This window comes from Cokeromyces recurvatus, assembly GCF_025118155.1.
Source record: "Cokeromyces recurvatus strain NRRL 2243 chromosome Unknown BX663scaffold_18, whole genome shotgun sequence".
Classification (NCBI taxonomy): Eukaryota; Fungi; Mucoromycota; class Mucoromycetes; order Mucorales; family Mucoraceae; genus Cokeromyces; species Cokeromyces recurvatus.
Genome location: NW_026251404.1, coordinates 509,926 through 535,148, shown reverse-complemented (window position 1 = coordinate 535,148; position 25,223 = coordinate 509,926). Strand labels below are relative to the sequence as shown.

General features: G+C 30.5%; 7 protein-coding genes across 7 annotated transcripts; 2 read left to right on the top strand and 5 right to left on the bottom strand.

Moving 5' to 3' along the window:
• Positions 1 to 2,751: 2,751 nt before the first annotated feature.
• BX663DRAFT_514702 (uncharacterized protein) lies at positions 2,752 to 3,473 on the bottom strand. The gene is made up of 2 exons (XM_051528343.1): positions 3,158 to 3,473; positions 2,752 to 3,101 (listed from the first exon to the last, which is right to left on the bottom strand). Exons 1-2 carry the CDS (start codon positions 3,435 to 3,437, stop codon positions 3,052 to 3,054), a joined length of 330 nt encoding a protein of 109 aa, XP_051381505.1. The 5' UTR covers positions 3,438 to 3,473; the 3' UTR covers positions 2,752 to 3,051.
• A 3,080-nt stretch (positions 3,474 to 6,553) lies between these two features.
• On the top strand, positions 6,554 to 8,304 carry BX663DRAFT_437567 (uncharacterized protein; the record flags this gene model as incomplete). Its single annotated transcript, XM_051523239.1, has 2 exons — positions 6,554 to 6,976; positions 7,060 to 8,304. The coding sequence occupies 2 exons, from the start codon at positions 6,554 to 6,556 to the stop codon at positions 8,302 to 8,304; spliced, it is 1,668 nt and encodes a 555-aa protein (XP_051381504.1).
• A 168-nt stretch (positions 8,305 to 8,472) lies between these two features.
• Positions 8,473 to 18,118, bottom strand: BX663DRAFT_531904 (uncharacterized protein; the record flags this gene model as incomplete). Its single annotated transcript, XM_051530413.1, has 17 exons — positions 8,473 to 8,727; positions 8,805 to 9,508; positions 9,568 to 9,661; positions 9,814 to 10,057; positions 10,120 to 10,303; positions 10,417 to 10,727; positions 10,790 to 12,239; positions 12,270 to 13,745; positions 13,874 to 13,893; positions 14,238 to 14,535; positions 14,615 to 14,905; positions 15,101 to 15,317; positions 15,444 to 15,599; positions 15,662 to 15,879; positions 15,964 to 17,307; positions 17,378 to 17,966; positions 18,035 to 18,118. 17 exons carry the CDS (start codon positions 18,116 to 18,118, stop codon positions 8,473 to 8,475), a joined length of 7,935 nt encoding a protein of 2,644 aa, XP_051381503.1.
• Positions 18,119 to 18,519: 401 nt separating this feature from the next.
• Positions 18,520 to 19,503, bottom strand: BX663DRAFT_514694 (diaphanous GTPase-binding domain-containing protein). The gene is made up of 4 exons (XM_051528342.1): positions 19,316 to 19,503; positions 19,125 to 19,258; positions 18,733 to 18,998; positions 18,520 to 18,662 (listed from the first exon to the last, which is right to left on the bottom strand). Exons 1-4 carry the CDS (start codon positions 19,464 to 19,466, stop codon positions 18,578 to 18,580), a joined length of 636 nt encoding a protein of 211 aa, XP_051381502.1. The 5' UTR covers positions 19,467 to 19,503; the 3' UTR covers positions 18,520 to 18,577.
• A 582-nt stretch (positions 19,504 to 20,085) lies between these two features.
• On the bottom strand, positions 20,086 to 21,320 carry BX663DRAFT_514690 (prefoldin, alpha subunit). The gene is made up of 6 exons (XM_051528341.1): positions 21,214 to 21,320; positions 21,043 to 21,148; positions 20,940 to 20,971; positions 20,797 to 20,871; positions 20,633 to 20,738; positions 20,086 to 20,576 (listed from the first exon to the last, which is right to left on the bottom strand). The coding sequence occupies exons 1-6, from the start codon at positions 21,286 to 21,288 to the stop codon at positions 20,533 to 20,535; spliced, it is 438 nt and encodes a 145-aa protein (XP_051381501.1). The 5' UTR covers positions 21,289 to 21,320; the 3' UTR covers positions 20,086 to 20,532.
• Positions 21,321 to 21,609: 289 nt separating this feature from the next.
• Positions 21,610 to 22,502, bottom strand: BX663DRAFT_514688 (cytochrome c oxidase subunit IV). The gene is made up of 3 exons (XM_051528340.1): positions 22,139 to 22,502; positions 21,933 to 22,064; positions 21,610 to 21,813 (listed from the first exon to the last, which is right to left on the bottom strand). The coding sequence occupies exons 1-3, from the start codon at positions 22,344 to 22,346 to the stop codon at positions 21,677 to 21,679; spliced, it is 477 nt and encodes a 158-aa protein (XP_051381500.1). The 5' UTR covers positions 22,347 to 22,502; the 3' UTR covers positions 21,610 to 21,676.
• A 1,926-nt stretch (positions 22,503 to 24,428) lies between these two features.
• BX663DRAFT_110458 (acyl-CoA N-acyltransferase) lies at positions 24,429 to 25,126 on the top strand. Its single transcript, XM_051521488.1, has one exon. The coding sequence runs from the start codon at positions 24,549 to 24,551 to the stop codon at positions 25,074 to 25,076; it is 528 nt and encodes a 175-aa protein (XP_051381499.1). The 5' UTR covers positions 24,429 to 24,548; the 3' UTR covers positions 25,077 to 25,126.
• Positions 25,127 to 25,223: the final 97 nt, after the last annotated feature.

Here is a 25,223-nt window from a genome sequence, read left to right as displayed (position 1 = left end):
CTGCGCATTATTACAGATACATGCATGTATGTATAAACTAAGCAAAATAATAATAATAATATGTACAATTTAAGTTATAAAGTATTAAGTTATAAAACAACAAATATGCGGATTTAAACACAGTAAGGCATTGACCTAGATCTTTCACAAGTCAAGTAGTAGTTTCTCGCAGTAGAATTTGGAGATAAGCTAAGATCTTTCATCATCCCATGTAATTCCTCGACATTTTTTTCATTGGGTTGTTGTTTATCCTGTTGTTTTGTTTTTGGTTGAATAGATGACAGATCAAATGCATATGGTTTAATCAAATCGTCTTGTTTTTGTAAAGGATGAACGGAGGCAGAGTCAAGGATCAGTGAAAAGTTATAAGGTACGTCAAAATCATAAGCCTCATTAATGTTATAAGTTGAACATTTTAACGGCTGTTCTATTTCTTGCTTTGTAGAATTATCGCTAATTGATAAATTTGATATTTTATTTTCTAATTGATTACATGACATTGTTATTATAAATAATTGAGAAAAAAAAAAGGAAAGAAAAAAGAAAGGGGATTATCCATTTTTATACAATCTCTCAATAGTGAAATCTTATCTTTTAGTTGAATTGACACATTTTTTTTTCCAACTCAGTTTGTTGAATCATCATTCTTTAAGATTTAAAATAGCTTTCTACTAATTTCGCGCTTTTAGAATAATATCTATTAAACTGCTGACATGAGTTTACTTGCAAATCCTAGCAGTGTTTAAGATTCGATTTACTAAAAGGCTTTTCTCCTTTTTTTTCTTTTACAATATACTAGAATTATACATTGGTAGATAACTTTATGATTTAAACGACCTCTAGTCTTTAATAATAAAACTTATCATTCTACAGGCTATTTGTATTTTTTTTCTTTTAAAGTTCTATTTATAAGGCTGTAATCTTTGTTTCCAAACAATTTTTTTTTAAAAATCATAAGCAGTTCTAGACCCTTTAAAAGAATATCATACAAAATACGTTCTCAGCTGATTTAAAAAAGAAAAGAAAAGAAAAAAAGCCAAACACGATGTGATATAATATAAGGGGTTTTCAAAAATAAACGTAAATGGAATGAAAAGATCTAAAATTACTGTCTTTTTTTTTTTCTTTTTTTTTTTTTTTCAACAAAGCTATTATTTTTATGGGTTAAGTTGAACATGATTTATTTGTATACTGCATGGTATGTCTTATATTTGTTCATAACAAAGTAAGCTTTTATAGAAAATAGCTTGCTGCATTAAGAGTAAGCTTTAATTAAAGTTACTCACAATTCATAACCAGTAGACTCAAAAAAAAATTATTACTGTCATCTTTTTTTTTTCTTTGAAAAGACAAATAAATATAAAGACTTTGATTTCCCTTTTGGTTCCTTGACTGATGAGTCGTCATTTTTATTAATTGAAGTTCCTATTTGTGATATATAGACTGTATATCCTTTTCTTTTTTTTTTTTTTTTTTTTTCCTATTGAATTTACAATTCATCTCTAGAAACTTTATAAAATTTACGGGATATCATGTTGACAGTATCGATAGCAGCTATAGTGAGCAAAATATATGACAGTCATAATCAAATGAGGTAACTCTTATGCGGAATTAAGGGGAATATCAAAGTCATCACTTTAAATTATTATACTACAATGACACAGTCAGCTAATTTTTTTTTTTCACTCTTCTTATCTTTATTTATCTCCCCTTTTGGAAAAATATTAGATATACATATAAAAGCTTAACTCATGTCAACTATCTTTTCATGTACTGCAGATTTCTAGGCCATAAGCATAAGAATACATTCAATTCATAGTATTACTATTATAAAAGCCTCACTGTCATCTTTCACTATATCATATATTAAGACAAATGTTTAAAGTGTTTATCTTTATTAAAGTGCTCATTATTTATAACGAATCAATATTCTCCTTTGGCAACTTTAGACATGAAGAAGCTTATCTATTTAACCTTGAAAAGAGAGAGATAAGTTTGTTAAGCACTGCATCAATTACCCTTTCAAGCATTTACTGATAGATCTAAGCAAACAAACACTATCTCAACTACTCTTAGCAGCTTTCACTACTACAACATAAACTCCATTCATCAATAGTAAAATTGACATCCTATTTCTAGACTCATTTCAGTTGAGGCATTATTAGTCAAGAAGTTAAAATATCAATGTTTTTTTTTCTTTCTTTTTTTTTTTCACAATTCATGTCATTTACTTTAATATGAAATACATGAAAGTTATTTTCAAATAACGTGACGACAAATAAAATAAAAATGACCTCCTTCTTTATGTGATATAGACATCTCAAGCTATTCGATCCATTCACCTTTCCTAATTTTAGAATATTCAATAAATGATAGGTATCTTTTGACTACTATCAGTCCCGAGAAAGACAAATGTATTAATTATATAGATACTATTACATAAGCATACTAGAGCCATCGACAAATATCTTTCATTTTACACATACAAAATAATATTTATTCATATATATTTAATATAATAAGATTGTTTATGCTCATTGTTAGATAGAAGAAGAAGAGCTTATGCATTTTTTTTTTGATAAATAGGATTGCGATAACAACATAGATAGTCTTTTGGCTAATCTATAACTTGAAAATAATCGCTCTTCAATTCAGCTTGACTATAAAAATAAAGTGATTGATTCAATTGTTGTACTATAATAAAAGCAAAGCAAAGCAAAGATTCAAAAGTAAATTATTTACTATGGCGATATAAGTTTATGCACTTTCCACACACACACACACACACACACACACCCTCCGAACAGTAAAGCTAATAAAGTTAGCTGATTTTTCCCTCTCTAACGTGATTAAGTTTGTGTAAAAAAAAAAAATGAAATAAAAAATAAAATAAAGAGTCAGTGCGCAAGTTTATTTATCATACATAAGGGTAAGGTTTTGTTTTGTTTTTTCATATGTAAATATATAAAAAGAAAGTATATATTCATAATGTATTTAACATAGAAGAGATGAATTATTATTATTATTATTATACTTGTTGTATGCATGTAATTATAGTAGATATTTACAAGAAAGAAGAAAATGCAGGAATAGCTTGTAGTGTAGTGTAGTGTAGTGTATGTGTGTGTATTTGGTATATTATTAATTTAATTAGTAGAACAAGAAACTTCAGGTTCAAGACTTGGAAATGATACATAATCGTCTTTAAATGTAAATGAGTCCTTTGGTTGATTCCAATCCATGATGCTTGATATAGAAGCAAATGATTTATTATCAGAATCCATAGAAGAACTTCGACACATCAATACATTAGTTGTTGTGGCTTCATTTGAGGTAATTTCTTCTTCGTGTCTTAGTGAATCTTTACAAGTAGGAACATGAGTTGAATTAACGCTACTGCCACGCTTACGCTTCCAATCATTTATAAATTGAAACATAATAATAGATAAAGTGAAAATAAAGTAAAAAAAAAAAAAAAGAATAAAATAAAATAAAAAAAAAAAAGAACTTGATATTTATATGTTTGTTTCGGAAATCAACAACATGATCGCCGTTTCTGTGTAGAATATCATACTCTTCTTTGCTCCCCCTCTCCTTCCTTCTCTCTCTCTTTCTCTCCCCCCCAAAAAAAAAGTAATCTCGACTTTTTTTTATTTTTCTTTGAACTTCTTCTAAAATAAGATTTCTAATTATTGTAGCACATGCATGTTTGTACCGGAACCTAAAAAAAAAAAAAAAAAAAAAAAAAAAAAAAAAAAACTAAAATTAGATAATGACTACAATGTGAGTAAGATTGAATGTTATAGACGATTTACAAGCAATTTAAAATAAAGGTCAACTTTTATTTATAGAAAATTGTATTACAAGTATTATTTTTTTTTTCACTCAGCTGCCTAAAGTCCTTTGGCACACAACTTTACCGCTATTGTTGGCTCATACTATTTATGTCTATTGACTATTTTCATGCGAAATAAAAATGAATAAAGTATTTTTTTTTAATAATCTTAGTAGTTTATATATTTTACAACAGTTGTAATAATAATAATAATAAATAAATAAAGTGACCAATTGACGCGTAGCTTAAACGATTCATGAATTGTCCTAGTCAATTCAAAAAAAAAAAAAAAAAAAAAAAAAAGGGAAAGGAAAGAAAAGAGGAAAATGAGAGATTAAGTTAAAGAAAGGAAGGAACAGGATACGAGTAGTTAGAGTCTATCAGGAGTGGACCTAGTTTGGGGAGAGAAGGATGAATAGGACTGTTAGCCTAATAATCTATCTCATGTAATATAGAACATTTAGAGAGCCATAGAGAAGCTAATAGTGTGGTAGAAGTCTTTCTATAGGTAATCAAAGGATAAGACCTATTAGTAACATATTACCACAGACAGTCAAGTCAGGCACATATTTCGGAATAAAGAGCAGCATACCTTTTATTTAAGTTATCATAAAGGAGCATGGATCATATATTTATATATATATATATATATATTTAAAAAAAAAGATGTATACTAAAACTTTCGATAAAAGAGATATTTTATAAAGTTGATACCATTGTGAGTAATTTCTTCATCGCTGAAGATAAGATATTTGCTTTACAGATCGTGTATCTACTAGAAAAACGAATAAATTGAGCTTATAATGTGCTGATACTTTCTTTCATAGTAAGGAGTTTGGTATGATACAGTATCTCTTTTATAGAAGATGACCACGCAATATACAGTGAGAAGGGAGGGAGGGAGGGAGTCACTATTTTGACAGTCTTTGAGCGAATTTTATATGTTTTTGTGTTAAATGTATTAATAGTTAAGTCATACTCTGGCTGTAAACAGATGGTTGGTGTATAGAGATGAGAGGAGATTAGCTTGTCGAAATTTGGTTTGTAGACATCTATTATATTAATTTGGTTCATTGTTGATAAAGTCTCATTGACATTATTATTATTGATATTGAATACTATTTTACAAGTGCTGAATAAGTATTTGGTAGGTAATGTTAGTCAAAAGTCTCAGTGTTCCCTTAGCTTATAATGCTTCGTTTTACCTTTTAACGAATGCACAAAATTACTTAATTGGGTTGAGCTCTAAGGAGGAAATACACACATTTATAAGCTCTATCCCTCCCTTTAGTTAACTCCTCTATTTGGCTTGAGTTATAATGAATTAATTCTCTAGGTATTGATTCCTAATAGCTAATTAACCACCATAACTACTGTATATTATGAAGAATAAGTACAATGGTACCGACTTCGTATTGGCCCGTATCGTGATGAAAATGGTTAAACTGACAGTTTGATTAATAGGTACGAATAAAAGTCCCTTTTTCTGCCTCATGGGGGAATGATATAAGGGGAGGGGGAGGGCAAAATGTACTATAATATTTGGTTGGTAGTAATGATAGATTGTTATGTAAAAAAAAAAAAAAAAGTCATAACAAGTAATAACAAAGTTTATCATAAACACATACACACACGTAATATTTAAAAATTGAAATATCATATACACTATAGTCAGACGTGATATAATATGCGACTTGATATATGAAATTGACTTCTAGGACGATTAAAACTAGATACTTGGTAAGTATATTGATTAATTTCGTATAATCTAATGACGTGTCATCATATCTGGTCAAATAAGGGTATATCATTTGTATTTTAGCAGTTATTAATTTAAATATATAAATAGCATATCCTAAACAATTTAAAAGCTTTTACAGACAGATTTATTATTCAAATATTCATACATGTCTATAAAAAAACTTGGTAGGATTCAATATGTCTGTAATTTTAGATTAATATATACACAAGACACGATTTATTAAGCTATATTTGTCAACCTTGTCAAGTTAATAAACATATTCTACAGTTACGGAGAAAGGATAAACTATATTATAGCTCGTGTTTTTTTTTTTTAGTTGCCCTCGTATGTACAAAAATATACTCAAGTTATATACCTTATTTACTGTAGTTAAAATTAAAGAATAATAAATTACTGTATATTTAAATTATATTCAACTTTTATGATCGACACACAAACACGTTTTTTAATTTTAATTGTCAAAATTAATCTGAGATAACACAGATCTTCAACATATTTTTATATTCAAACACATGTAGTATGTCTGACCTTATTGTTTTGTTCGAAAATAAAATAAAATATAAGAAAACTCTCATTGTTACAGATATATAAAAAGCCTTTTATTCACTCACTTTACTTTTGCTTTATTTTAAATAAAAATTTAGTTTAGTTGTTATTCGTATTTTCATGTTTTCGTTATGCTTTACATGTGGCATATTAGGGTGATCGTTTCAGAATTTCTTCCCTCCATAAGCGCGCCTTGGTGAATAATGCGTCACATATTAAAGCTCCGACATTAAATTCCTTTTCTTTTTTTTTTTCTTTTTTTTTTTTTTTTTTTTGTGGAAAAAAGAAACAAAATACATGTTAACATAATGGAAGAATCAACAGATATTACTAAATCAACACCAATGGATATTTCATCTTCCGAAAAACAACAAACACAAGAAAATCAGAATGTTGATAATGATACAATCATGGATGATCAATTAAAAAAAGAATCAACTTCAAATGAAACAAAATTAGAAGAAAAAGAAGAAATTGAAAAGAAATCAAAAGATAATGTAGAAGATACACCTTCTATAACAGATCTAGAAGCACGTAAATACCTTGCTGATCAAACTCAAAAAGTGATAATACCCAAATATGCTTCTTGGTTTGATATGAATACAATTCACGATATTGAACGCGTTTCATTACCTGAATTTTTTACAAATAATAATCTTTCAAAAACTGCAGTGATTTATCGAGATTATCGTGATTTTATGATCAATACTTATAGACTTAATCCAAAAGAATATTTAGCTGTTACAGCATGTAGACGTAATTTAGCTGGTGATGTATGTGCTATCATGAGAGTTCATGCCTTTTTAGAGCAATGGGGTTTAATTAACTATGAGGTATATACATATATATATATTGTTTAGACAAAATGAAAATTTATATGCATGTAAAAATTGACAATGCAATTCATCTATATTAGTGTGATCCTTCGACTTTCCCAACACCTGTAGGTCCACCATTTACAGGTCATTTTAGAGTAACAGCAGATACACCTCGTGGTCTTGTACCATTTAAACCAAGCATTAAACCTATTGTCGCTACTGATAACTCGTCAACAACAACAACAACAACAAAGCCAGCAATGAATGTTGAATTACGGCAAAAAGTGTTTGAATCCATCGCTGGAAAAGAAATGAAACAGTATTTTTGTAACACTTGTGGTGCTGAATGCTCTCGTGAGCGCTATCATAATCTCAAGATCAAAAATATGGATTTATGTCCTCTTTGTTATAAAGAGGGTCGTTTCCCTATTACTAGTTTCAGCAGTGACTTTATTCGTTATGAAGTATCTCCTTATAAACATGATGATGATGAAGAAGCAGAATGGACAGATGAAGAAACTTTATTATTATTAGAAGCTATCGAATTATATGATGACGATTGGAACACGATTGCAGAATATGTAGGAAAAAAGACAAGAGAACAGTGCATCTTTCATTTTTTACAAATGCCTATTGAAGAACCTTACCATGATAATGATGAATATCACAAAGTATTAGAACATAAACGTACACCCTTTTCACAAGCCGATAATCCTGTCATGTCCGTCTTAGCCTTCTTGGCTTCAGCTATTGATCCTAAAGTGGCTTCTGCTGCTGCCTCTGCTGCAATTGCTTGTCAAGAACAAACGAACAATAAGACACAACAGAATGAAGAAGAAAATGACATGGAAATAGAAGAAACGAAGAAACCAGATACTGCCATCGAGAAAGCTGCTGCTGTCGCTTTGGGATCAGCTGCAGCTAAAGCGAAATCATTATCGGGCATCGAAGAACGTGAGATTCGTAGATTGGTCCATTCGGTGATTGATGTTGAAGTAAAAAAATTAGAAATCAAGATGAATTATTTTGAGGAGTTGGAAGCTGTTCTAGAAAATGAACTAGAATTGATTGCTCAACAACGTAAAGAGATCTTTGCTTATCGTTTAGCTGTAAAGAAATCTGAATTATTGCTACAAGAAGAAATTAATCAAAGAGGTGGTATTGAAAAAGCTATAGAAGAGGGTTGGAACCCTCAACAATTACAACAACTTATGCAGAATACACTCTTTAAGGAAGATTATCATGTGGTTGATTTATCTACTTTAGATGAAGCTAGTTTATCTCATCCTACCTCTGCAATGGATGAAGGAGAAAAGGAACCCCTTACTGTTTTATCTCTTTAGTCAAATCTGAATCATTTCTTGTTTATATAGCATAATTTTAATAAATATATCTCTCTTTACGTGTTTATATGTAATATAAAAGCATTATTCATAATGTAAGTATGTGTGTGTGTGTGTGGGGGGGAAATGATAACTAAAGAAAAATTTATTATGGAAAAAAAAAAAAGATTAATTTTGAGTGTTGAGAACATCTACATAACGAGAGCGCATTGGTTTTCTACCAGCACCTGCTCTTCTAGCAGTAGGAGGCGTGTTAGGTGGTCCACTACTAACAGCACCTATAGGAGGTGCAGAATTAATACGAGGAGGCATAGAGTTTGGCTTTAAGCTACTGCTGCCAACTGGAGGCGTCATTGTTGTTGGTTGAGGTGTCGAAGCCTTTGGTGGGGGAGGAAGTGTAGCTGCTGCAGGCTTTGAATCATTCTAATAAATAAATAAAAAAAATAATAATAATTAGTATGCTATTATATATATGTATATACATAAATATTTCACTTTACAAGTTTGTTAACCCAACGTTTTTCTTTTTCATCATAATAAAATGTATTTTCTTCACCCAAATTAGCTTTAATTGCTTTCTTTTCTTCTGTTGGCTCTTTATCTTTTCTACCAAATAATGAAAAGAGACCCCATCCATGGCGTTCCTTTTCTTTCTTTGCAGTCGTTTCATCCTGCTTTTCTTCTTTAGTTTCAGTTTCCTTTTTATCATTATCTGTTATTTCTGTAGTAGTAGTAGTAGTAGTAGATGCCTTTTTATTACTGTTGTTACCAAAGCCCAAATCATCATCTTCATCCCATGAAGGTTTAGATCCATTTGTTTCAACTGCATTTTCTGTAGGAGGCATATATGCATTAGGTTGATAATCTGTTGTCGTGCTATTTGCTTGAGGTTCATATGGCTGATATTGATTATTAAAAGTATTTGTTTGGACATGATTCGAATCCCACCATGCACCACCATTCTCGTCGCCATTAGTTTGAGCAGAAGCTCCAACAAATTGTTGGGTGTTACTTAATGGTGACGAAATAGGATGTATATTTGATTGAAAAGGTGATTTAATAGGCTGAATAGGGCCATTTGAGTTCTCTTGGAAAGGTGATCGAATACCTTTAGCTTGTTGTGCAAAAGGTGAAGTAACGGCGTGGGGAATAGTATCAGCAGATACCGTGTAACTGTTGCCATATCCATAATCATTCTCAGGTACTAAAAAAAAAAATGTTAAAGAAACATGTGAAGATGTAATTAACCTATGCAATACTTACCTTTATCATTGGTCTGGTCACTATAACCATAACCAGTAGTATAAGTTGGGAAGGTCATTTTCTCTTCAATAGAACCAATCAAAGTATCAAAATTCTGTTTAGTTAATAAAGATGTAACATTATCACTAGAAAAAGGAAAATAAACAATAAAGATTATGTTTTGCACAAAAACTTTTTTTTTCTTTACCTTTCATTTGACATAGGACATAGTTCACCTAACTTTTTCAAATTTTCTAAATGCGGTACATAGTCAGAATTGTTTCGAAGTGTGCTGACAATAGAGTCACAATAGTATTGTGATTCTTGTGTAAAACCTAATTCGGTCAACCACCATGCGAGCATTAACTTAAAATTCTGTTGAATACTAGCATTTGTTACAAATTCATAAAACTCTGCAAGGTATAATGAATCTAAATCTGTATATATATCATCACCAACAATTTTGTTATCTTTATCAGTATCACTCAATTGATTAGGTGATAGCATATAACTATACAAACAAACAAAAAAAATTAATATTATATAATAAAACATAAAAAAATAAAAATATACCATAAACGGGCTTCGTTATTCATTGTTCCTTGTTGCTTCAATTTATCACCCAACCCATAAATAGCTTCTTGATCATTTGAAGATCGATTTGCCAATATAAGAGCCAAAGCATGTTTCCAACCTTTCAAAGTCTCTTCTGAATAAACAGGTTCTTCATCTCCGCTTTGTTTTACAAATGCAGTAACTAAAAAAAAAAAAAAAAAAAAAAAAAAAAAAAAAAAAAATTAGCCTCTGTTCCCCTCCATTTGTTAACCTCTTTAAATTTTTTTTTTAAAAAAAACTTGCCTGCATCTGCACCTGCACCATTGAAAACAGAATATAGCATACGCAATGCTTTCTTATTGTCCGTAATTTGAGGTATCAATTCAGTCGTAGAAGAAAATAGCTCACGACTTATAAATTGAGATACAATATCTTTGAAGAGATTACCTTCAACACTAGATGCAATAATTAGCGCATGACCCCACATGTCCTGCTCCGAAGCAAAACGACATGCTCCTTCTCTATCTCCATTAACCAAAAAGTTTTCTAATTTATCTAAGTTTGTATTTGATGATAAAGCGTCTTGGCTTGAAATTAAATTCATAATAGACTTGTCTAATTCTCCACTATAGAATGATACTCAAATTAGTAAAGTCATCCTTTTTTTTTTGTTTGTTTGTTTGTTTACCCATCACCCAAATTATGCTCATGATGTTCCAACATTAATTTAACTAGACGCCACAATAATTCTTTACTGTCATCATCAAACTTGTTTAAACGTCCTTCAATATATGCTAAAGCATATTTACGCTTTTCTTCTACATCTCTAGTATTATGAATTACAACAGAAGCATCCATAAAGTCCTTTAATTTCTGAACCATTGCATCCTTCTTATCATCCAAGGCACTACGCTGAACTTGCTCAGTTACCATGTCAAAAGAAGAAGAGATAGGATTAAAAGGTTCGACACCAAAATTGCCAGTAAATAAGTTACTAGATGGAGTTGTTGATCGTGAAAGGCTTGCTAAAGGTCGACCGCATTCACAACAAAATTTAGCCTTAGGCTTGTTTTCACCTTCACACTTAGGATCAGGACAAGGAATAAGTTGAGGACGAGGTGAAACGATGCGATCGACAATAGGAGGTGGTACAGTAGCTGAGCGTTCAATTGGGAATTGGTTATTATAATTATATCCTGGAAAAGATACACCACTGTGTCGACGCTGTTCAGATTCGGCGACACTGTTTGAACGCTGTGGTTGATAGAAAGATTGAATAGGTGGAGGAGATACCATAGCTTTAGCAGAACCTGTACGAGGAGGAGGAGAAAGAACACGTTGCTGTTGTTCTTGAGGTGTGCTATAATTAGGCATATCAAAGGATGAGATAGGATCAGAGGGAGCAGACTTTACTTGCTGAGGCTCATAATTATTTAATTGTTGCTCAGGTTTATAGTCTGCCTCTTGCTGTGGTGTATAGCTAGTTATTTGTTCAAGCATATTATGACCAGTTTCGTAAGACCCATATGATTGATTTTGTTCGGGCTCATAATTAGCCAAAAGGGGTTGAGCACCAACCGTATTTTCTTGGGTTGTTTGTTCAGGTACATATTGATTTGGTTGATAAGCCTCATTACCCGTAGCTTGATCATATTGTAAAGTGGTACTATGAGGCTCTAAAGAAATCAATTGTTCAGGCTCATAATTATTAGTTTGCTCAAGTTGATAAGAACTGGCTTGATTAGGTTCATAATTATTCTGTTCATACATTATTTGTTCAGTTTCATACGACAAGTACGATTCAACTGGGTGTTCTGTATGATCAGGTTCAGTTTGTTTATTAGTAAGCTGTTTCTCATCATTTTTGTCAGGTTTATCAGCTGTATGATCTCCCTGTTGCTGAGTTTCGTCCATTTGAGCTTGCTCTTGCTTAGGCTCACCAGGAGCATCTGATCCAACTTCAGATGGTAATTCGTTGGAAAAAATAATAGGCTCCATTTGCATATGTAGTTGTGGCATCTTTTGATTGTTATACTGTGAAGAGAAATCAGTTTCACCATCTGTTCCTGTATTTTGCTCCATGGTTTGATTCTCTTCATATGCATGAGTTGCATAGTTATCCATAGTCATCAAATTGTCTGATGAACGTTGCTGATTGTCAGACTTACCCAATACAAGATCATCTAAATCATCCATATTTTCTGTTTGTTTAGATGAATGCTCTTGTTGTTGTTCTAAGTTTACTGAATTTGCGTCATATGAGCCTCTTTGAGTTGCTTCTTCTATTGGAGTTGAGTTTGGTAAGGAAGAAATATCATTTTTGGGGGGAGCAGTTGAGGAAGATTTAAAACTTGTCATAGAAAGAGGAGGCTGAGAGGCTGATGGCTGCAATACTTCTTCCTCAAATTCAGTTTGAAATTGTGAATAATCTTGTTGAACAGCAGTATTATTATAATCTACAGGAACATACTGATCTTGTTCAAGCTGACCCTGTGGTTGTAAATTAGCAGTTAACGAGGCATTATTAGCCGGTAACTTTTGGGTTTGATAACTATATTCTTGTTGTTGTTCATTGTATTCAGCAGAAACATAGTTTTGAATACTATATTGATCCTGTTGTTCAGGTGAATAACTTTGTGTATCAATTGTTTGCTCGGATTGAACTTGAGCGGGTACTTCAGCTACATTATTTGTAGTAGTAGAGACATACTCCTGAGGATGATAGCTTTGTTCTTGAACTTCCTTAGATGAATTGAGAATTGTTGAAGTATGCTGAGCGGGTTCATAATAACTTTGACTGGCATCTGCAGATTGTTGCGCAGGAGTATATGCATTTGTATTATAATTAGCTTGAGCTGGAATATATGTTTGTTGGTTGTCATAAATACCGGAGTTATCATTTGTAGTTGTATACATATTAGGATCATAGCTTTGTTGATTATAATATTCTGCATACTGAGGATCATATTGATATTCATAACTCTGACCTTGTTGATTGTATTCAAATTGGCTCATATCATATTCTTGGTTTGTATTAGGATCATAATAATGAACTTGACCTTGTTCATCATAATAATAATGCACATTGGGATCAAATTGAATCCATTGAGATTGATCATATGGTTGTTGTTCCTGGCCTTGAATTTGCTCTTGTTGATTATAGTCGTAAGAGGCATAAGCATTAGGATCATACGCATGAGTTAAAGAAACATTAGAAATGGCTTCTTGTTGTTGTTGTTGTTGGTTTTGTTCATAATTGAATGGCTGCGTTAAAGATGAAGTCTGATTCTGACCTAAATTATCAAAGAAAGAATCTGAAGGCTGAGGCTGCTCGAAAAATGCTGCAGCTAACGACGCGTTTGAAGTTGATGGCGGATTGACGGATTGAGATGTAGGATTATTAGATGAAAAAAAGATGTCCGCATTACTTACTTCATTATTACTAAATAAGGTAGAGACATCACCGACTACAGGTTTAGATTGTTCTTTGACAGAAGAATCCTTCTCTTCATTGACTTGCTTTGTAGGCCCCTCCGAGATTGTGCTTTGTTGCTGCAACTGACTAAAAGGATCATCTCCCGTTGAATCCCCGAATAATGAAGAGGCATTGGATTCTTCTTTAGTAGAAGCCATTAGATGTAAAGCTATTAAATAAAAAGAAGCGTAAGGTTCAAATACTTAACTTTATAATTGAAGAGGTTACTTACAATGCCTTTTTATGGGTTATAATATTAATAATAAAAAATTTAAACAAAAAGATAAAAAGTTGTACAAGTTTCTTTATTAAAGGAGCTTGTTTTTATTTTTTCTATAAACAACATTAGTCTTTTAGTGATAAATAAAAATATGCTTCTTATATATATATATATATAAAAAGAACTTTACGAAATACTGCTTGTATATAATGAATATGAATAATAATAATAAAAAAAAGAAGGCATTATGTGTTTAATACACTTTAAGAGGGTTTACTTGTTACAGCCGTTATTTAATTTAAAACTCAGTATAAACATCTCTAAGAAGTAGTAAAAGATAAAAATGGAATTGAACTCTTTTTTTTTTTTTTTTTTTTTTTGTGGATGAATTTAATTGGTTGATATAAAATTATAAATGCATACACATTTTTTTTTTTTTACAAGTTGACTATAACTTCTCCTTTATCTGCTAATGAAGCCAGCTTCTTCATTCTTTCAGAACTTGTGAATCTTCTAGATCCCTTTTTTACTCTTGGAAGTGGTGGTGCTTCTTCCTCATTTTGAATATGTCGCAATAAATCTTCAGCTTTTACAACCATGGATTCTGCTCTTGTCTTTCTCCGCTCTCTTATAGATATTCTACGACTCTTACGATGTGAGGTAGTAGCCATTTCTCCTGAACGAAGCTTTTCCAATAAATTATCCATAATATCCTTATCGTCCTGATTCTCTGCAGAACCTTATAATATAGTTCTTAGCAATTATTCTCTCTCTCTCTATAAATATATATATTTATATACACCCTATTATCAGCTTACCATCATGAATCTCTAATCGCTTATTAAGATAAGCTTTGCGTTGTTCTTGAAACTTTCTCGATTTCTCTTCTTGTTCTTTCTTTTTTCTGCTTGATTCAATATCTGATTTAGCTTTATTCCAACTAGAAATAAATGTTTGAAAGATGCCAAAAAATTCATCTGGTTTCATTTCATTAGGGTCTTCACCAAAATAAGACACTACATCTTTGTATGCTACATCCATTGAAGTATATCTAACTTCAAGTTGATCAAACTTTTCAATCGCAGAATCTTTAAATTTATACATGGTAGCTGCAAAGTTGTCGCCAATATCGGCTTTATAGTTATCACTGTAGTGACCATTGAGTTCATCAATTAATGTCTGGAGCCCAACTCGTAATTCATGGTAGTCTTTGATAAGATCTTGGATAGTGACTAAATATGAAATAAAAGACAAGATGCATTAACATATATCATTTCAAGCCATATATATATATATATATATACCTCTGCATGCTTCTCCACATAATTCTAAATCTTCTAAAAGATTCTTGCATATTGAGGGAAACTTTTCTTCAATCAGTGCACATATGAAATGTAATAAAGTAGTATTATTACTAGAGGCTCGGGTATCTACTAGCTTATTGATACTACTGATTCGGATACCAAATGCACCACCTTGAAAATTAGTACCATTTAAAAAGTTACCTACCATCAGAATTATCTATATGAAAAAGATAAAATAAATATTAAATAACAGTAGATATATATATATTTATATGAGGGTTTTCTTTTTTTTTTTTTTTTTTTTTTTTTTTTTTTTTTTTTTTTTTTTTTTTTTTTTTTTTACACTAAGCAATTCAATAAACGTTTGAGATTCTTTTAATTTAGTAGATGCATCCATTACATAGGTCATATTCCTGCCCAGTTGTGTGATACGCTCATTAAATGTAATGACAAACAACATATTCGATATACGCTCTTTAAATCTATCAATGGATATAATCTAATATTGAAGAAGGAAAGAAATGAGATGAGAATTCATATATGGGATAGATGTACTCTTACTTCAGCACAAAATGCATCTGCTCTTGATAAACTTTGAAGATCTTCCTCTGAAGCAGTTTTGAGAAAGACAGAAAGTCGACCCATTTCATCTGGAGATGGTGTGTTGGCTAATATATTTCTTAACATAATTTCTGTACAGAACTTTTCATCTACTGCCAAAATTTTTTTCTTGAAATCTTTAAAAGATATATTTTTACATTTTGCTAAAATAGCAATACCTATTTTTTTTTTTAAAAAAAGATAAAGAAAAAGAAAGTGAATATATAAATACAGTCCAGGATAAATGTATCCTTTGAATTTACTAATATTGTATGCTTTTCGTGAATCAATAATACATATTTCTTGTCTCTTTTCTTTTTTGACTTGTTTTTTTGGTAGAATAATTTTTTGTGCAAATACTTCTTCTATATGATTAAATATACCCTCTGATTCCATTAACTGTTCAAGTTCTTCATCCTTGTCAGTTGAATTAGCTGTTTTCCATATAGTAGAGTTGATATGATGATAATTTAATTTTTGCCATTGAAGTTGACGTGTTTTTACGTTAGGTAAATGTTTGATCTGCTTTCGAGGAACGAGTGTATTTAGAGTAGCACCTGGAGCATTGGGTGGTGGAGGTGGTATAGCGGGTGGAGGAGGTGGTGGTGGTGGTGGCGGTGGTATATTTGCTGGAGGAGCAATGGCATCATTTATAGATAAAGAAAATGGTATTGAAGAAGAAATAAATGGTGGTGGTGGCGGTGGTGGTGGAGGAGGTGGAGGTGGAGGTGGAGGAGCAGATACTATAGTGTCGTTATTATTGTTATCATTATTTAGTAAAGTTATATTAAAATCGGGGTATTTTTTGTCGTAATTATTATTATTATGTGTAGACAGATGGGTTTTTTCTTCATGAATCAAAGAATTAACAGATGAAATAGCGCTATCTTTATCATTATTATAAGGATCTTCAGAATACAGATGGCTATATTTTCTATTACTGCCATTACTATTAATACTTTTTTGACTCGAAGAACTGGTTCTTCTCGACTTTGTCGTTTCTAATGAATTATTTTGTTTAGATAAATTGTCTCTTTGAATTCTATTTTCATTAGTAAATATAGATGATGCAGTATCTGCTTGTATTTGTCTCCGACGATTATTGGATCGTCTACTAGCTGATCCCATAAGTGGCATCATATCGGCAGAGAAGATAAATTCACCAAGTCCCGTACCTGATTCAAATTGACGAGCTAATTGTTTCTTAAATTCCTCAGATAACCCTAAAGCGACAGATTTACGTTTATTATTATCTGGAAGCCGTTCTTGCTGTAAAGCAGACATAGCTGATAATTCAGATGAAGATAATAACTTGGGTGAATCATCTTTATTTCCTTCTCGTGATTTTTGGGTTCGAATTTTTTCAAATACAGTAACAATATCTTTTCGAGGGATAACTACATCACTATCAATGTTAGATGTATCATCTTCACTTAACAATATAGAAAAATCTCGCAGTTGACGTTCTGATTCTTCTAACCTGGTATTGTAATCACTTTGCAAGTCTTTTAACTTTCGTTGAAGTGTTGAAATAGTGTGTCGAGACATTCTCAAAAGATCTTCTAGAGACATTGTTTTTTCTCTTAATTGAACAATATCCATTGCATCTAAAAAAAAAAAAATAAGAATATAAATACTATTATTATTTATTTATAAAAAAAAAGGGGGGGGATTTACCTTCTTGATTAGACAGTTGTTGACGTAAAATATTACGTTCCCGCTCTAGCTCATCATAACTTTGTTGTAATTCCTTAATATCCTCCAGTGCAGCCTTTAATTGATCTTGATCTGCAAATTTACTAATGAGATGTTCAACAGTAGATGTATAATCAGCAGAGAAATCATCAGCCAATCCTTTATGATCAAGCAAGACCTGCGCTATAAGATTGTCTATAATTTGAAAATATCTTGATTTCAAAGTGGGTTCCTCATAATTGATTAATAGCAAGTGCTGTAGACAACTTAAGAAAAAATCATAACTTCGTGTTCCTTCAACATTAGATAGAATACATTCAAATACATCTCGTGGATCATTTTGATCGCTAAGAATATGTTCGTGATACATTTCCATTACCTCATCTTGATCATTTTCAGCTAAAAGTTTAAATTCTTTAATTTGACGATCCAAGTGTTCATCAGATAATTCCTTCATCCTTTCTACAACTCTTTCTAAACCAGATGCTGTCATTTGGTTTCTTAAATGTATTCTTACTTCAAGATCGTCAACAACGTTAATGAGAGCGTTCACTAATATCATGTTGTATAGCTATTGGAAGGAGAAGATAAGTTTATTTTGTATTCTATATCCATTATGAAATATGTATATGTATTTACCGCATATTCTGTTAATTGATTATCTGGTGAACCATAAGCAGCCATCCTTTTAAAGTCTTCACTTGCACCTACCATACTTCCCATTCTTCCACGACCACCTAATGTGTTTTCAAGTTCTAATAGCCAAGCATCAAATCTACCTAATCCTTTTCGTTTATCTCTTAACTGATCCATGGCTTTTAAAACAAGATCTTGACCCACAGGTACCTCATAGTAACACATAAAAACCAATACTTCACACACTAATCTTCTAGAAATAATAGATGGCGATACAATACAGTACACAATTTGTTCAACACATTGTGGGTGTCTTAATGCCTCTCGTGCCCCTACCTACATTAAAAAAATAAAAAGTTTAATTACCAAAATTAGAAAGCCTCAACATGGAATTCAAAAAGAAAATTACTCTATTGTTCAATAATGCCTTAAAGCATTTTAATATATCCGCTTCTACTGCTAAACTTGATTCTTGTCTAAATCAAAGATATATATATATATATATATATATTTATATATGTATATATGTATGCCACTTTTTGTAATTTACATGTTTTTCGTTTTCCTCAATGTCTTTAATAAGTTTGTAATAATCTGTAAACCTTGCATATCAATAAATTGACGAACCCAACTAAACGTTATACATCCATGTGAATACATCATACATATGTGTTATACTATACTATATACTAAAATATTACCTTAATGGCATAGTTCTTAGACCTACTGCAAGATGTGAAACAATTTTGGTATTCACGCCTTTTGACATATCAGATAATTTTCGAACATAATAATCTGGACCTTTACTTTCAGATTGAAAGTGATCTGACTTTTTATCAGTTCTTCTTGGTAAGCTGGTTAAGTTAGATTCAGACTGTATATCTTGAGATACCATAAGTCTCTTCTTTTCCATTGAAAATGAGGACATTTTCGATCTTGCATTACTGTCATGTATTCCTCTTCTTGTCTATATAAGAAAAAAGAAATAAGTATAACCAGTACCTATTTAATTCCCCCTCTTTTTTTTTCTGTATTTCTATATTTCTTTCTTTCTTTTCTTTTCTTTTCTTTTTTTTTTGGGTAATATATATACTAGCATTCTTTCAAAGGAATCTTCTATCTCAGCATCTGTCATGATATCTACATTGGTATATTCACTATCTGTGCTTGGTATAGACGATGATTGAGAACTTCGAATAGAAGAAGAGCCTCCTTCTGTTAAACGAACTAGTTGCATATATATATAAGATATACATGAATTAATAATAATAGTAAGGTTCATACCTGAAGTAAAATACTCATCGTTAGGATGAACATGATGTGGACTTCTTGGTGATTGGGGAGTCGTTGAGTTGTTACTCACTGTTTTACTTAACGGTGGATCAATGACAATTTTTTTCTTTACTTTAGATCTATTTCGAGCAAAGAGGTCCATTTTTTCTTTTGAGATGAAGTTATGAATGAAATGAGGAAAAGAAGACAAATAATTCAATGTAAAAAAGGAGGGGTAATTATAATCAAGTAAAGATATTTAATATCCGCAATGCACACAATTTCAGGTTCCTGTTTATTTGCTTTGATTCTATTAAAATCTTTCATAACAAACATGTATAATAAATGAAGGTTTTTTTTTTAAAAAAAAAAGAGGCAATGTTATTTATCTTTATTGATATTTCAATACTGAAGTAATTTTGAGATACTTTTAACAATAAACATGTAAGCTTAATTGCGACTATAATAAAATATGCTTAAGAAGGAAAGGAAAAGCGGAGTATAAATGCTATTGTAGTTAAACAGGTGATTCTAAACAAATAAAAGCTTGAAAATGACATTGAAAAAAAAAAAACGTAAATAAGGTAAAAGTATCTCGATTACATTTATTGGTTACTCGATATTTGAAAGCTAAAAAAAAAAATGGATTGCTTTATTTTATTTGTTGTTGAAACGATATTTGTAGTTTAAAAGATTGTACCTGGATTTTTATATATATATATATTTTTTTTTGTTTCTCAATTTATTTTACAAGTACGAAAAAACATTTTTACCGAGAAATATATTATAAAAAAAAAGTGTACCAGTATCTGATATTTACTATTTATTTAATCATTGTCAAGTATTATTATATATTGTCTTTTCTTAAATGTATAGTTATTTGATAGGAGAAGGTTACTAGCAACTTGTAATTAATAACTCTATTGAGCTCAAAAAGATGTTATTATAGAGAAGCATGTCTTGCTCATAAAAAGTAATGATTCAAGTATAGTCATATGTATGTTTAGCAGGAAAACTTCAAAGTACTATAGAACACACAAACACCAATTTTCTCATTTTAGTCGTAATTACATTAAAAATTGAGTAGAGTACATGCCATAAAAGTGGACTTGAATAGCAGTAATAAAAGTCATAAAAGAATCTAGTCGTCCCTAGATTTTGATGAATGAGTTTATTTTAATTACTCGAGAATCCATTTTTATTAATATTAGTTTAATACATCCATTTGTTTATTTTTGTTGTTGAATTTTATCTTGCATAACATTAACAATAGCTTAAATACAAATATTAGCAATGAATATGTCTATAAACAATTTCTTTTCTCTTTACCTCTTAATGAGCCCTGTTTGTCTGTAATCGTCTTTTCTAATGTGCCTAAATTCTTTTTCACATATCCAACCTTGTCCTTGTAGAACTTGGAAGCGTCACTAACAGACTTTTAATAAATAAATAAAAGGTTAGTCTATTTTTATTTTATTCATCATATAAATTACCTTTTCAACATAATAGCCTGTTCCAACATCGACAATGACTTTTTGAACATTACTTAATTTACCTGGAACATAAAGGTATGTATAGGTTAAGGATATTACTATTTTATAACGTAAATCATTATTTTGTATATAAAAAAGGATATAGATGATGTGAGAGGTACAAGGATTGTTTTGTCTAATTAAAAAAAAGTTAAGCGCGTTAGAAATCATAAATATATAGTTATATATTTGTATATACATATATACCATCTGGTTTTTCAACTTTTAAAGCTTCAACACTATCAACACAATCAGAGAATCTTGATTGTACACCTTTAAGTTTACTGTAAGATTGAGTTAAATGACTTAATTCCTATAAATTCAAATACAAGTTCATTCAATTAAAAAAAAAAAAAAAAGTAATGTGTTGAAACTAACTTCTTCTAATTGAGTCTTCACTTGTTGAAGTGCAGGTAAATCGAGATCAGTGATATTCACTTGTTGTTGTGCCATGATGTTTTAGTAGATCTATTAAAAAAAAAAAAAAAAAAAAAAAAAATTGTGTGCTATTATTTCTCTGAAAAAAAAAATGTGTATATAAGAATTCAGTTTCCGTCGTCAACTATAGAGGACAGTCCCTTTTCTTCCTTTAACAACATACAAAAATTCTAAATAAAGTAAATTTTTAAATGCAACTGTTTTCATGGATTCTCCCTTTCTTTCTTTTTTTTTTATTTTTTGATCCAGTTATTATTACTATTTTATGAAATAAAGATTTAACTTCTTCTTTTTATAGAATTGAAAGAAAATAAATAATCTAAAACGTTATATGGCTTTCTTTGTTTCTTTTTTTTTTTTTTTTTTTACAGTAAAATAGAATATAAAATTAATAAGCTGTTTATTAGAATTTGGTGACATAGCCAGTTCCTTTGTAACCTTCTGAAGAAATACCAGTGACAGGATTGGAATTTTGGCTCTTAAGATATTCATTTGTAGCTTCTTGCCATTCTCTGCTAACTGTTTTAGGTGTTTCTTGGGCTAATTTTTACATGAATACAAATTAATATTTTCCCCGCTTTTCCTTGACCCCTCCCCCCCACCAATCCTCTCAGATACAACCCGCTAATTTTTTTTTTATCTCAAATAAATCTACTTACCACCTAGACGAATGAGATAGAAAAGAACTCCAGAAGCAGCAAGAACACCAGTAACACCAGCTAAAACTTTCATACCATGGCCAGGCTTAGTTAAGGGCTCACGAGGACCATGGGCACCAAAGGCAATGTAATCTAATTATTTCAAATAAATAATAACAAAAAAAAATTTAAAATAAAATAAACTAATTGACTTGATCAAAACTCACAAGCAGCTTTCTTTTCATCAAGAGAAAGAGATTTCCAATCACCCTTTTGTGCTTCTTCAAGTTGCTTAGCGATTGTGTTTTGTTCAGCAGTGGAAAGGGTCTTCCAACGAGTTTCGATGTTTTGAATTGCAATATTAGTCGAAGCATTACGACGACCAATAATACGAGTAGCATTAACACGTGTACGAAGAGCAGCAGTACGAAGCATATTAAAATAAATAAATAGAGAGGGGAGAGAGTTTCAAGAGAAAAAGAATATTTCGTTGACGGACAATAATAAATTTATTTACAAAAAAATAAAATAAAATCCAGTCTGGGGGGAGGGGTTAACAGTGTGAAGATATAAAAAAAAAAGCTGGTATACGATCCTTATATGGTAATGATAGAAATGACGCAATAACTGCCCTTGAATCAATACTCAATGTTTTATATCTTCAAAGCTTTTTTTTTTCCATTTCAATTCATGTATATGAATGCATTATAAACATTAAATTATCAAGTTAACTAATTAAAAGCTTATGCACATCTATTTAACATATTTTAAAATAAATGAACATAATGGACAAATAAATCAAACACCAATACAATTTTATAAATATAGTGGGAGCTACTTGAAATATGAAGATGTCTATCATAACCGATAGTTATTCTTATTTTAATACTCGTTATTAATAACCATTTTCTGAAAGACTAATGACTAGCTAATTTAGTTCATTCTATTTACATGCTTTAGTGCTATGGATTAGTATAGTTTTTATTCTGTAACTACAAAATACGACGGCTTCTGGAATACTTCAAATTTTATTGAATATAGGTATACATGTATTAACTTGCGATGGAAGAAATATAAGTACAACTGTTCTATTTTTCAAAGATTATAATTATTAGAACAAAAACGTAGAAAAAAAATATTCCAAGAAGAAGCAAATGTACAATTTTTTTCCTTAAATAAGCCATAACATAATGTATAGTATTAGCTAGAGAAGCTTGATGTTAATCAATTAAAGGAGTCTGTATATTACGTTTACTTGTGATTATGATCAAACATAGCAACTATACATTTGTATCTGTATATACATAAAATAAGGCTTTTTAGACACTCTATTTTTCTTTCTATGGCTTGAGGGCCATAATGATACCAAGGTACATAATATACATTCATATAATATATATATATATATATATAAGGGAGGGGAACGTTTAAAGATTGTTGGTTCTGATATATGATCTGACTATAATAGTATCAGATAATAATAATAACACTGTTCTTCCTGTATCTACTACCGTTGCTTGGTAGAATGTAGTCATAAAACATCATTATTCATGCTACTGCTGCTACTGCTACTACTGTTGCTGTAAAAAGAAAAAAAAAAGGAGTCGCTGGCGTAGTACAAAAAACAAGAATAAATAAAAAAATTAAGGGTTCATTTGATTTGGTGGGGAACCCTTGAAGTGATTCGATTCCACAGCCTAGGCTTGGGCTAAATATGCTGCGAATTCTAGTCACTCTCCAAACACCCGTGTTACTTTCATCAGAAATAGAGGATACACATAGGGCTATATTTACTATAGGCACCCCACTTATACCACCACCACCACTATTTATATTTACAACTACAATCCTACTACCAACACATCCTTACTAATATTAATAATCACTACACAATACCAGTATTATCTACTGCCACTACCACTATCACTACTACTACTACTACTAACTACTTTGACTTGCTTTCGTTTTTTTTTTGTAATACTTATCGTTGGATTATGGAACAGTCTATAATATATATGTATATAAACAGGAAAAAAAAAGGGACTACTTTTCATATTAACATTTACTATTATTATTATAGATAAACTATATTGGAACATCAAATGATATACTTTGTTATATCGCTTTGGTTATAGTATATATAAATCTTTTTATGATAATAAACAGCCATTCGAATTTCTTAATATAAAATGTTACGTATGACTATATGCATAACTCTGTTATTAGCTTATCTACCAAGATACAGTACAAAATACTACTATCAAATTTTCAAAATAGATAAGGTCTAACTTGGTTATTAATTTTAAAGAGATTAGTCTTTCTTCTTCCTTTTATTTATTGTATTTGTAAAATTGTTAACGATCATAATCATCATTTGGCAAAAGATTCAAAAAAAAACAAAAAAATTAACCAAGAAAATCAGTAAAATTTATGACATAGAAAATTCTCGAACAAATCCTCATCGTCCTAACAAGATTATCATCAGAAGAGATTATCACTGCTTTCTTTTATTTGACAAAATTCATCAAGAATATACTATATAAAGTATTTGGTTTGTAAATGTTTCAATTTTACTTTTTTATTTTTTAGACTAAGTTTTACTTATATATAAACATACCCATTGAAAAAAAAAAAAATATGACAATCCAAGTTAGAGAAATAACAGACTCAAGTTATGCTCAAACATTATCAGACTTGGGCAGAAGATTATTTTCTGATACCTTTTCTGATGCTAATACAGCCTCTAATATGCAAGCTTATCTTGATGAAAGTTACACAGTAGAAATTCAAACAAAGGAATTAGCTGATCCCTCCATGTCTACATTCATGGCATATGATACGGAAAATGATTCACCTATAGGTTTTTGTCAATTAAGACAAAACAAGGATGTGTATGACTTTATTCAAGATCCCGATGCTATTGAGCTTCAAAGAATCTATGTGGATAAACGATATATTGGTAAAGGGGTTGGTAAAGCACTTTTGAACTCAAGTCTTGAAAAAGCCCGTCAGTTAGGCAAGCAAACAATGTGGTTAGGTGTTTGGGAGCATAATCCTTCAGCTATTAGCTTTTATACACGTCAAGGTTTCTATAAAGTGGGAAGCCATACATTTAAATTAGGTTCACAAGAAGATACAGATCATATCATGATCAAGAAACTTTAAATATAGACTTATTTTATTCTTTATAAATAAATATTAGATTTTTAATGTACATTAAAATGAATCAGTTCTATTCCAATGATTACAATGGCTGTAAAGGAATCTTATAAAGACTAAAAGGGAGATAAGAAGGATGATATATAACATGTT

What these genes read in the sequence shown, in the direction of transcription:
- BX663DRAFT_514702 (XM_051528343.1), bottom strand. Translation starts at nt 3,437, where the DNA reads ATGTTTCAATTTATAAATGATTGGAAGCGTAAGCGTGGCAGTAGCGTT. An exon ending in TGAACCTGAAGTTTCTTGTT is followed by an intron (nt 3,102 to 3,157) that starts CTACTAATTAAA and finishes ACACTACACTAC; the next exon opens with ACTACAAGCTATTCCTGCAT.
- BX663DRAFT_514694 (XM_051528342.1), bottom strand. Translation starts at nt 19,466, where the DNA reads ATGGACCTCTTTGCTCGAAATAGATCTAAAGTAAAGAAAAAAATTGTC. An exon ending in CGATGAGTATTTTACTTCAG is followed by an intron (nt 19,259 to 19,315) that starts GTATGAACCTTA and finishes ATATGCAACTAG; the next exon opens with TTCGTTTAACAGAAGGAGGC. An exon ending in ATTCCTTTGAAAGAATGCTA is followed by an intron (nt 18,999 to 19,124) that starts GTATATATATTA and finishes TTTCTTATATAG; the next exon opens with ACAAGAAGAGGAATACATGA.
- BX663DRAFT_514690 (XM_051528341.1), bottom strand. Translation starts at nt 21,288, where the DNA reads ATGGCACAACAACAAGTGAATATCACTGATCTCGATTTACCTGCACTT. An exon ending in TTGTACCTCTCACATCATCT is followed by an intron (nt 20,872 to 20,939) that starts ATATCCTTTTTT and finishes ACCTATACATAC; the next exon opens with CTTTATGTTCCAGGTAAATT. An exon ending in CAGGCTATTATGTTGAAAAG is followed by an intron (nt 20,739 to 20,796) that starts GTAATTTATATG and finishes ATTTATTAAAAG; the next exon opens with TCTGTTAGTGACGCTTCCAA.
- BX663DRAFT_514688 (XM_051528340.1), bottom strand. Translation starts at nt 22,346, where the DNA reads ATGCTTCGTACTGCTGCTCTTCGTACACGTGTTAATGCTACTCGTATT. An exon ending in TGATGAAAAGAAAGCTGCTT is followed by an intron (nt 22,065 to 22,138) that starts GTGAGTTTTGAT and finishes TGAAATAATTAG; the next exon opens with ATTACATTGCCTTTGGTGCC. An exon ending in CTATCTCATTCGTCTAGGTG is followed by an intron (nt 21,814 to 21,932) that starts GTAAGTAGATTT and finishes TGTAAAAATTAG; the next exon opens with CCCAAGAAACACCTAAAACA.
- BX663DRAFT_110458 (XM_051521488.1), top strand. Translation starts at nt 24,549, where the DNA reads ATGACAATCCAAGTTAGAGAAATAACAGACTCAAGTTATGCTCAAACA.